Source organism: Diprion similis, chromosome 1 (assembly GCF_021155765.1).
Source record: "Diprion similis isolate iyDipSimi1 chromosome 1, iyDipSimi1.1, whole genome shotgun sequence".
NCBI classification, from domain to species: Eukaryota; Metazoa; Arthropoda; class Insecta; order Hymenoptera; family Diprionidae; genus Diprion; species Diprion similis.
The window spans coordinates 14186234-14197932 of record NC_060105.1 but is presented as its reverse complement, the minus strand read 5'-3'; the positions used below and the strand labels follow the sequence as shown (position 1 = coordinate 14197932).

General features: G+C 35.2%; 2 protein-coding genes across 3 annotated transcripts; both read right to left on the bottom strand.

The window, feature by feature from the left end:
- Positions 1 to 530: 530 nt before the first annotated feature.
- Positions 531 to 4762, bottom strand: LOC124404171 (TBC1 domain family member whacked). 2 transcript variants are annotated; one of them, XM_046878114.1, is made up of 5 exons: positions 4743 to 4762; positions 3872 to 4034; positions 2514 to 3081; positions 2138 to 2407; positions 531 to 979 (listed from the first exon to the last, which is right to left on the bottom strand). In XM_046878114.1, exons 2-5 carry the CDS (start codon positions 4018 to 4020, stop codon positions 863 to 865), a joined length of 1104 nt encoding a protein of 367 aa, XP_046734070.1. In that variant the 5' UTR covers positions 4021 to 4034; positions 4743 to 4762; the 3' UTR covers positions 531 to 862. The 2 variants fall into 2 exon arrangements, with proteins under 2 accessions (XP_046734070.1, XP_046734062.1); XM_046878106.1 differs by lacking the exon at positions 4743 to 4762 and adding an exon at positions 4369 to 4528.
- Positions 4763 to 5828: 1066 nt separating this feature from the next.
- On the bottom strand, positions 5829 to 11382 carry LOC124404192 (serine/threonine-protein phosphatase 4 catalytic subunit). The gene is made up of 6 exons (XM_046878138.1): positions 11257 to 11382; positions 10439 to 10614; positions 9447 to 9599; positions 8991 to 9242; positions 8250 to 8488; positions 5829 to 7779 (listed from the first exon to the last, which is right to left on the bottom strand). The coding sequence occupies exons 2-6, from the start codon at positions 10586 to 10588 to the stop codon at positions 7650 to 7652; spliced, it is 924 nt and encodes a 307-aa protein (XP_046734094.1). The 5' UTR covers positions 10589 to 10614; positions 11257 to 11382; the 3' UTR covers positions 5829 to 7649.
- Positions 11383 to 11699: the final 317 nt, after the last annotated feature.

The window sequence follows — 11699 nt, the reverse complement described above, 5'->3', positions numbered from 1 at the left end:
CGTTGGGAATACACTATCAAACGCCAACAAACGACCAACAAACGATTTCTGAAAGACCTATTCCAATCGGGGTGGATGAGGGGCTAAGTATATGGAGCTCTCGCATTCGTATTCCCAAATTTCCGCACCGCACTACCTCTGCCCCTACCACTGCACTGCCATTGCACTGAGTCGATAGTGAATGATACGGTATATATATATATAAAGAGAAGATGACGTGAGTGGATTGATTCCACAGACTTGAATGATTCTAAAGGAATTTTTGACTCATTATCTTCGATTCTAAAATGTCCCAATATGCACTCATTAGCTGTATGTTGATATTTTTATTGTAATATATTCGTATAATATAAGTTTCATTTAAAAATGTAGTACGGTGTACAAGTTTTTTTTCGTATTTTTTTGTACATAAATATTGACAATGGAGCATGTATTGATAACAACAATAATAATAATAATAATAATAATAATACATTATAACAAAATACTTTGTTTTTATATTAATTAATATGATATACCTATAAAAGAAATATTGTGCTTGTTTTGTATTATCAACAATCGTAATAACAATGTGAATAGAACAAAGGTACTAAGTATGAAATTTATCTACTGTGGGAATGTGCATAAGACACCGTGTTTTCATTTTCAACATAGATTATAATAATTAATAACATAATAATAATAATAATAATAATATGAATATTTCTATTGTCTATACTCATACACTTCACATTATGTGCATTGCATATATGTGCATACCTATATGATATACTTATGGAAAAGGCACATCGTATTTCAGTGAATATGTTCAAGAACTTTTCTTGATAGCTGTTATTTCCTTTTTTTTTCTTTCTTTTTTTAATCAGTCAGTTCCATTCATCGTAGTCTGCGGAGGTGCTTGGTCTTTCGATTTTCTACGGACCACTTGCCTCTGGTGCTCATATTCAAAGTCTTCTTCACTCAATTTCAGTCTATGAATCTGTATTGGAATAAAAATATGCTTATCATTATACTAACTGTTCATTCCAATCTGAATAGTTTTTTTCTTATTGGAAACTCATTTTATTACCCAATCTGTGGGTGTCTCTAAAGGTAGTATTACCACTTGAGCACGATCAACTGAAATCTACATCGAGATGCTAGGTTGAAAAAAAGTTGGCATCGACATAAGTAAAAAATGAAAACAAAAATAAAATAAAAATGGTATTTTTAGTTACTCTGCAAAATTCGACCCCACGATATTGTAGCTCAGCTGCAGTTGGTCAAAAACTATCCCTAGATTCTGAAAAAAGTATGAAATCACGCAAGATATCCTTCGTTTCGCATTTTTATCACACCAGTAATGGTTTTCAACCACATATACGTAAGCAACAGAATGGCGCAGTAGAGTTTTACAGAGCAACTAATTCTAGAAATAGATATAGGTCTTGTAATTGCTGAAATTGTGGATATTTATCATACTATGGGTGGTTTGCGGCCAACTGCAGCTAAGCTAAAAAATCGTGGGACCGAGTATTACAGAGCAACTACAGTTCGACATCTCAATAAGACCTCCCTGAATATGTCCGCTTCCCCCAGTTCTCCCTTGCAGCGTTACCCCACTCAAGCGGCAGGTCCTATTGAGATGTAGCAGCGAGATAAAAGAGACGGAAAACAAATAGTGCAACTGGCGAAGATGGCAAAGTTGGGGTACCTCATTTCCTGAAAAAATTCTTCCCCTTAGAGGCCTGGGCAGAATTATTGAGACGTCCGACTGTAATTCTGAAACTAAATTTCGATCGCGTAATTGCTGAAATGAGGGATATTTCGAATAATTTCGTATTTTCACTACACCAGAGATAGTTTTCCAAGCCGGAGTTACTTATTGCAAATGCATTGTCACGTGAAATTTCAGCAACTAAACATGCCTTTTTTATTTTATTTTTATTTTCGGTTTTTACTTATGGCGATGCCAACTTTTTTTCAACCTAACACCGCCATTGAATTCTCCGAAATGGCAAGAGTGACAAAATCGGAATTTTAACAACAAATTAGCAACAAAAGAGCACTCAATCTCTATAATGATTTTAATCAACTATGTTCAAGTGGCCGCGCCACCTTTAGAGTCATAATCTGTGGAATAATGTTAATATTTTACCTGATTCACGAGGACCTCCTCCTCCATGAGCTGGTGAGGAGGATTCCGCAATTGTTGAAGAGTTTCGTACATGGTTGGACAGTGTTTTGTGAGAGTTGAGTGACCCAGACAACCCTTGAGCAAAACTAGTCCAACTTTGAAGATAATCTTTACTCCTTCGCAAAGAAACATGTCCCAAACGCGTAGAATACTCTCCCAAGGTAATGTTCGTGTATAAACGCAAAGAAACCATTCAGTCATGTACAAAATTGGTTCCATCTTCTGTTTCTTCTGTAATAACAAGCGACGAGTATCCATGAGAATTTTATAGTTTAAAACCAGAAAAAACGAAGAAAGCAGTATTATAGCTAATGTGTATAATAAAGATCTGACTGACCAAATGTTTGTAAGCAACTGGAGACACCCTCTTCAGAAGTGCAAACAAAATGTCTCCGTCACGCTGCAGTGTTTCCATTCCTTGACTGTAGTAACCGACTAAATACTTATCGCAAACGGCAACGAGACACCAAAAAGCCTGCACGGCTGGCATATGCATGAGCAAGAATGCTGCGATGGGTGCCTGAGCCTGACAGTAGCCGACTTTGCTGTTGAGAATGGAGTAGGCCTTAAGAACTTGGAACAATTCTTGTTGGCCAGGCGCATTCTCAACAAACATTTCATGCTGAGGAAACTGCCGGTGAAGATCCTTCCGTATATCTTCGATGTACTTTGGATCTCCGGGTCTGGCAACCAGCTCTGCATATAAATGTGGGTTTTCATCCATCAGTAGTTTTCCTCCGCAGAGGTAGAGCCATGCGCGAGGCCTTACAGATGGCGGTATTCCTTTTCGACATCTCTCTCTGACCTTACGATAGTTCACTGACATAAAATTGTTCCATTTTCCCAACATTCGTAGCCATTTTCGCTCCCTTCGAAGTATGACCTCTGGTGGCACGATCTGTCTTCTTTTCAGAAAATAATAATCAGTAGTTATTAGACAGCTATTGAGTATCTGATGATATAAAGTTCACATTTTGATTTACAAGGCCTTAGAATAAAGTTAAGGTTAAAGTTCTAAGCAGACTTTTGAATGACAGTTCATTTATTCCTGGCTTTGGAAAATGAATGCCAAATAATTGACGTCACTGGATAAATTCCGTGATAATTGCGAGAAAGAAGTTGTCAATTAAACTCAGGTAAAAATGTTCGGTTAGTGCTTTTCTCCTAGATAATGAATATTTCGAGTACAAATTATACTTTAATCGATTTCCTGCAAAAAAAGGATTATGATCACAGTAAAAGGCCAGATTCTATGATAGAAATTTTCATCACAGGTCAGTTTTTTTCAGGATCCAGCTAGAATTTATTGTTCGTATCAATATCAAGACTGGTAATTTGATCATCTAGCTTGAGGATAGGTTTCAACAGGATATAAAAAAAAGTAGGTCTGAAGAGAAGTCTGTGAAATGGATCTTAAGCCACCTTTATTTACCATATGAAGTGGCAGAATTATATATGTATATATCGGGATTAGTCATTCTTTTTATGAAATACCAAACTAACGATCACTTTATCTTATCTTGTTTCGCAATAGGCGTTTCCCCCACTTTCAATCATGTAGGCATTGTAATAATAACCCAACATGTGTCAGCATAACAAGAATATTTCCACCAATTTTACAATTACCAAAATTAGTGGCAAGAGATGAATGGAATTGATCAAACTTTTGCAGATTATTGAGAGTGGAAATCTTACGGTTCAGGACTATACTGTGCTCCTCCCAAAAAGCCATGCCTGTCAGGTACAGTTGAAATAACAGATCCAGACTGAAAGATGCTGCTCGCTTCGGACCCTGAGTCTCCGTTTAGGTCCTCCTCGTTTTCCCGTGATCCCGAGGCAGCCATAGCATGTTTTTAGACTGAATATAGATAGCTAGATATAAAAAGGCGAAAGTAGTGAGCCTAGTGAATGATGAAACGTATTATTCATGCTCAAAAAAGAACTTTCCAATACCTAGCGAACTGATTTTCAAGGTTCACCGCTGCTCTTATTGAACATAGAAATTGAAATTCATCTGCTCGATAAACGCCATACAATATTCAATTTCAAGACCCCATAGAGAGGCGGAAAGGATTTACCTGTACAATATTCATTACTGTTATGACAAGTCTCTGTGTTCGTTCATAAATGTCTAACATGCAGAGACGAAGACAGAATTAAAGTATGCAGCAAAAAATGGGGAATGAAAACACCTTATTTCGTTGCAACTGATGAATGTAGGTGGTGCAAGCTACAGCTATCACGGTTTAAGTACCTTATCACGGATGACAATAAACACAGCAAGAAATCAATTGACGATATTTAACTTGATTGAACAATCGCTGGGAAATCACGTAATTCACCAAATGAATATCCATTTCCACTTCACAGACACTAAAGTAGACGAAAGAAGCGAAGGAACCGCCTTGATTTGACAGCAGCCGTCGCGTTTGTGCGTACGGCTCTGCTGTATTTACTAACACCGAACACGCGTATGCGAACGATTGGTTTTTTTTCCTCCTTTTCCGCCTCTTATTATTTGCTGCTTCGTCTCCGTTATTAGATTACAAATGTTGAATATACTTGCCTCGTCGATGATTTTCACCACGAAACAATATATAGTGATTTTCACTAAAATCATTCACATTTGCAAAAACAGGCGAACATCACAGCACAATGCGATATAACCTGGATACGTTGACTGAAGAAACACTGGATATAACTAATCATCGCTGACTAGACGAATTGCGAATTTATTACCAGGGTTGCATTGAATTAACCTAAAAATTTATTATCTCCGAATGTTTTTTCCTTGGATAATAGTGTAATGCCTAAATTCGACATGTATGCCAACTTGGGTTTAACTCGACGATGATGTCACGGTGTAATTTATTATTTATGCAATTATTTAATCGTTTGAATTCTTGAAATCGAATCGATACGAGTCCGCGGCTAGATCGTCACTCGAGAAATGGACGAAGGAAACTTTTTTCCTCGGACAATACTAAATGGATGGGTAATTTTAACATGGTCGATTATGACGATCATACATACAATGGGACGTGATGCAAATTCCGATGACGTTATGACGTTAAGCTTCTGCAATACGTGTTTGAAATATATTACCGTATAAATTTATTACTTACACTTCGAAGCTACCGGAACTTCGTCGTATAATTATATAGATCTAAAAGTCAATCTTACCGATCGAGTAACTTTAGTGTGACATGCATAAATTTTTCATTATCGGATTCATCAACGTATAATCAGATTTCGCCGTGATGGCGTTAAATAAAAATTCGTATGGTAAAAAAAATGACTCGGTCAGTATGGGTAATGAACAGAATTTAATTATGTAAGTAGTTCTCTTTTGTTTCCCTTGTATCACAATTTTTTTGCTCTAGAGTTATTGGCAGATAATTAATATCTGCCCACTTGACACATTGTATTATTGGAAAAAACAATTGTGATTTCTTTTTCACTATATCATTGAACAAGTTTTTTTTTTACGCCTTTCCCAATTTCTTTTCATTCGTACTCGAGAGTTTTTTCAAAAGAATAACATTAAATTATAATTCTCACAAAAGAAGACGTACAAATGTTCGTGTATTTACATTATTAATAATAACAATAATAATAATCGTAGGATTTTGAACAAAACAAAAAGGCCGAGTAATTGTAAAAATTATTCCTTAATTTTATTGTACCACTGTTACCTACAAACTAGTTTAAAATAAGTCTACAATAGTCAGTAAAAAATAGTTACTACCTAGAACACAATTAGCTCTATTTTACGAATTAAAAATCAGGCTCTAGCAAGCATCAGTATAATAATATACCCTTTAACAGTATGTAAAAACTGATAATTACTTTTACTGTTTATTAAATGAAGTGGTAGGCGTATTATTACAATGACGGATAAATTCAATATTGAACAGAGATATTAGTTGACATGTGACTGGGGAATTGACATTGCAATCAATTTTATCACTAGACAGACTTTCAAGTTTGGTTCATTGATCTCACAACAACTGTTATTCGATAAACGGTATGTATGTATGTATGTAACGCAATTTTAAAATGACCCATTTGAATAAATCTTCCGGAATATATTGGATTTGTACAAACTTTCTGACCGATTACATAAATTGGGTGTAATGCGGAGAATGAAAGTTTAAAATCACATTAACATTCCATTTAAATGCTTCAAATTTAGATACACCATGATCCTGTCTGATCGGGTTCACAATCAATATATTTTCACATCAGACATTCTTAATATGATACATTTATTATCCAATACTAAGTCCTAGAACAATGGACATTGAATCATCATAGATTTTAAGTCAAAACCATTCCTCGCTGTAAATCGTAAACTCACCACAGCTTCACAAGCAGATGGTGTGCTTTTGCAGATAAATGAGCTATAGAGGCTGCATTAAATATTGGCAGAGATGAAAACATTCAAAAAAATCCGGCAACGTTAGTTGCACCAATGATTGTGAACTTGAAACACTATTAATACCTATATCATGGAAATCAATATGAGCAAATCCGAATAACACAATCTAAAATATCAAAAATTCAAGATAAGATTTTGTAATAGGAATGTCGAAAGAGATTAAACTGAGTTGCTTTTAATCCGATTCTCATGTTTTTGGGCTTATTTTTTCATCATAGAGATTTCTAGGTTGTCTGGAAAAAATGTTACTATAAGTTATCCTCACAGTGAATAAAAATAGTTTTATATGAATACGGTATAACATATGTTCGTCAACAATTACATTTGTGCATTATAACTATACTAGAATGTGAAATTTCTGGAATGTTTTTCACACAATTTGTGGGGTTCTGGACAGCAAGCACAATGAGCACAAACACATTAGAATTCCATGAAAAACAATACAGTACATTGTTTCGAACACTATACTGAGACAATCCTTTCTCAAATTATTTATGACTTTAGCTTATGTAATTCGAATTTGCTTATAATCTCTATTACATACTAGAGATGATTTATTCGCGTTTGTCATCATTGGCGCAAATATCATTGCTGAAGATTTTTTGAACGAGTTTTCCTCTTTGAATACTTTTTTACTTAAACTCTAAGGCTCCTTGATCCGACAACAAACGTTTAATCGTTTCCTTTCGCAAGATTTAGGGACATTTTGCCCACAAAATGGAGAAACCTTTTACAGACAGGAAAAATTTGATAGAACAAATGCCAAGATTTGTTTGAAGCCGTGAAATCCAATGCGGAATAACATGGCGAATTAGAAACTGCAAGATTCTGCTTGGAAATACGTTACTCACATTGGATTAATTAAGACTACTTTTTCCCCACTGAGATGCTGTATACAATTAAACTTTCACCGTGTCGCACTAAGCCAATGTGTTCGAAATTAGTACAATTTCAGCGGACGTAAAAGTACGAGCTGGCTTCGAGTCAATGTTTAACTGCAGTGAAACACGTTGCTTGCCAAATAAGTCAATCTCACAGAAAGTAATCGGCTTGAGGCTTCTTGCTGGGAATCCCTCGACTCTCTTGTGGCGCTGCTTCAAATATGGTAAAATCTCTTTGGAGGTGTTCATTCAGTTCTAATATCGCTGCTACGTTACCACATCTGTATGAAGTAAAAATGCAAAATTTAAAATTGATCAGTATTTAAATACAAAAATTCCATCTGTCCTGTTTATCAGTGTGTTTACTTAGTCTTAGATTTGAAGGTTCTTATATTCCATATATTTATTTTCAAAATAAACAATTAAGCTATTTAATAGAAATATCTCATTACTATATTGTGACGTGGCAATATTGCATTTCATTCAACATGGATGGCACAATGCTCACCGCACAATGAGATTCGCTAGGCAAGCAAGTAACGCTAGTAACGACAGGTTAAAGTGGAAAGGTGATATAAAAAAAAATTAAATGTCAGTTATCAAAAGCTTCTATGAAAGATAAGATTTGTCCCTTAATAAATATTTTTTAAACCCATTTCCAATGTTTTGATACTCTTGGTTGAATACTGTTGTTAAATTGTATAGAAGTGTATTGTAGTGACTCGATGATTAATTAAACAAGAAAAATTACCTGTAGCAATAGTTTGGTGCTGACCAAACTGTAAGGACTGTTTCGTTAAAATGCCACTTATACCCTTCCATGACTAATTGATGGGCTCGACAAATCATATCTATATCATTAGCAGAGTTGAACTGTGCAACAACGTCGCTGCCAAACAAATATCCAGCGCCTCGAGGAGAAACGCCCCATCCTTGCGTGTCCTCAGGATCTGACCAGAGTAAATCACACATTGGACCGTCGTGTGGTACCTGAAATTATTGTGAAAGAATGGAAGTAAAGTACTCTGTGTTTTACTTTTTCTTTACTACCTCGTGGTGGCGATAAAATCTCAAGGTGGGATTTCGTGATATGAGGAAAAAGGAAAATTTATTTTAGTGACTTTGTAGAAAATGGTCTTCTCAATAATATGACCTTTTATAGAATGAAATTGCATGAAGCAACTAAATCAATAATTTTTATATAATTTAAAATAAACCATCATTATCTAGCTTTAGTTTATAGGTAATTGCAGAATTTTTTATTCTTGTATTTTCAAAGAAATCTTTGTAGCTCATGAATATAGTAATTTGATAAATACTCAATAAATAATCATTATCTGATAAAATCGATGAAAAAGCAGATTTGTGGCTAACCCTCTTCTTTCAATTTCATATTCTCTTACTTGTCGAGCATGTATCGCCACTATTTTTTATATGAAGCATAATATAAAGTTAGTAAAAAATAGAGCATAATCTGTATTAGACAACATACCTCTTGTTTCCTATCTATTGTTCTAATTTGGTCCAGTGTTTGAATACTGGGCGACAGACCACCATGAACACAGAATATCTTCCCATCGATTATTGCAGAAAGGGACAGGTAATCAAATATCTCTGTGCAGTATCGCCACACTGTTATGCTTCCATACTTACGCAAGCATTCATCATAGAAACCATAAACCTGCGTTATCTGTCTCGATTCGTGATTACCACGGATCAGGGTTATTCTGTCCGGATAGCGAACCTGCAAACATTATGATTCACGAATTTAAACGAAGAAACGTCATAATTGTGTATTGTACACTGAATAACTTGCACAAAATTTTTAAGTCTGATATTTCACTTGATATGTTTAATATATAATTTTTTTAATACTTATTTCTAATAGATTTTAACGTATAGTGTGTAATCAATATAGCTGAACTGTCTTGTAAGAATACCATCGTACTTTTAAAGCAAGAAGAAGCAAGAATGTTTCAACGCTGTAAAACCCTCTGTCAACAAAATCACCCATGAAAAGGTAGTTTGTTTCAGGAACATCGCCACCCACTTTGAACAATTCTTTCAGATCATAAAATTGACCATGTATATCACCGCAAACCTAAAAAATATAAATTTGTGGTTAATCTTGCTGGAATGAGTTGCTAACAAATTTAAAAGATCAGAGTGGAAAAAATAAAACTTTTTTATCATCAATGCGTAATCTGTTGATTTGTAAAAAATCAGCTTGAGTTATGTTTTTAAAGTAATTTTTAGACTGGGAAGTAGATCCTGGGGAACGATAGTTCTTTGGAAGTTGTACAAAAATGAAATTATAAAACTTTAAGATTGACTATCAATTGGTAAAATCAATTTAATGTTCTTCAGCTGGACTGATAAAAAGTTTTCGCGAAATTTTGAAAATTTAACTGATTTACATGCTAAATTATATGAAAATTATAATTAATATCAGTTAGTGAAATTAAAAACTCATGCTGTGTATGACATCTCCATTTTGTAACTGTATTTCATGAAATATTAGAATTTTCTGATGATTTTTTATTCAAAGATTAGCGATCATATAATGAAAAAAGAAATGACCCGAACAGCTAAAACTGGCTTGGTTTAAGAGAAAACAGTCAATTTTGCCATTTACTGCGAGAAAACCCGTGAAATTAGTGTTCTTAACTTTTCTTCAGGGGATAGAAGAAACACTAAGTGTTTTCTGTTATAATTTGAGGACCAATATACAGCCGACAATAGTTTTCTCAATCTTGCCATCAATATCCAAATGAAATACATTCTGAGAATTACTAGTAGTATTTACATGGTAATCAGGCCTTTACTTTGAAGAATAAATATATAATATTTTAAACAGATTTCTGGCAGACTTCCCGCATTTATAGTGACTTGGGAATTTATTTAAGGTTGGCACATTTACGGGTACATTGACCAACTTACAGTAACAGGTGAGTCGACTCGCTGTACATTACTTTCTTCGATCAGGATTTCCCTGGCTTTGGCACACAGAGCCTTAACTTCGGCTTCTTTTATAATCTCGCATTTTTTCAGCTGTTCAATTTGCCGATCCAAATCACTGGAATCGGACATTGCTCTGCTAGTTTACTGCTCCTAAACTGTAAATATATAAGAATATAAATAAAATAATATACAAATATTTGTACTTGGTTGAAAATTTTGGTTTCTAAGCGGTTCAACTTTACGCAGTCCAAATGGGTAAGCGCAGCGCATGATACACTCTAACCTGGAATATTGAATTCGGTATTCCAAATTCAGTTAAATTGCGGGTTGAATAATCATGACGGGCCAGTTTAGGCGGGTATATTTAGGTTAGGTGAATTGCAAGAAAGGTCTGAGGTCTGGTTGAGGCGTTTGGTCTGAAAACGACCTGAGGTAAAGCGCTATAATTACATCGAATGCAAAAGCAGGTTAGTCAAGGAAGAAATGAATGGACACAAGTCGCGTAAAAATATCGAGCAATTTTTGAAACAGAAATAAGATTACATAAATAACAGAATGGAAAAATGTTTCACAGCGTGATAAATAGCGGCCAAAATACGGTAAGAGCGTTTCGTTCAAATAAACTGCGAGGTTCTAAGTTGAAAATAGTTTATAAATCTGCTAATTATGTACGATGTACGAGAAGGTGCATTTTTAGTGTAATATCGAAGCGAAGTCAGGCAAAACACGAAGGAATAGAAGCACTGAGTGCCCGGCATATAGGTCATGGATGGATTGTACAATACCAATTTCCTTACCGTCTAGATGAGGAACGTAATATTCTTCGACGAGACTATTCACTAAAAGAAGCTGGCTTTTCTCACCGCAATCTTTCGCCGGTCTCCATTTATTTCCGACAATGCATTGCGTGGTGCGCGCGTCGTTTGTTGGTAATGCTAAAGAGTGGTAATGCTGTTGCTACTGTGTCTGGCGCGTTGCCTATTCAGTAGGTGTCGCGATGTGGTGTGACGAGATGAGTAGGGCGGCACTCCACGAAAATTCCCCAAGTTTATTACTAGCAATTATCGCGAAAGTTTTGCTAGACTTCACATCAGTAGTTGTGGGTCGCCAATACCGATTAATCACTAAAGTGACATGGACAACGTAGACAAATTCGCGCACATTCGCGACAAATTGGGTAAAAACCGGGAAAAGGGAAATTTGTTGTAATTTATTGGAATAAAGCTTTCCTTACCTTTTA

Excerpts from the sequence above, each read along its gene's own strand:
- LOC124404171 (XM_046878114.1), bottom strand. The coding sequence starts at position 4,020 with ATGGCTGCCTCGGGATCACGGGAAAACGAGGAGGACCTAAACGGAGAC. Across the intron at positions 3,082-3,871 it reads GCACAGTATAGTCCTGAACC|AAGACAGATCGTGCCACCAG; the intron begins GTAAGATTTCCA and ends TTTTCTGAAAAG. Across the intron at positions 980-2,137 it reads AGGAGGTCCTCGTGAATCAG|ATTCATAGACTGAAATTGAG; the intron begins GTAAAATATTAA and ends ATTCCAATACAG.
- LOC124404192 (XM_046878138.1), bottom strand. The coding sequence starts at position 10,588 with ATGTCCGATTCCAGTGATTTGGATCGGCAAATTGAACAGCTGAAAAAA. Across the intron at positions 9,243-9,446 it reads TGCTTCTTCTTGCTTTAAAA|GTTCGCTATCCGGACAGAAT; the intron begins GTACGATGGTAT and ends TAATGTTTGCAG. Across the intron at positions 8,489-8,990 it reads CAATAGATAGGAAACAAGAG|GTACCACACGACGGTCCAAT; the intron begins GTATGTTGTCTA and ends CAATAATTTCAG.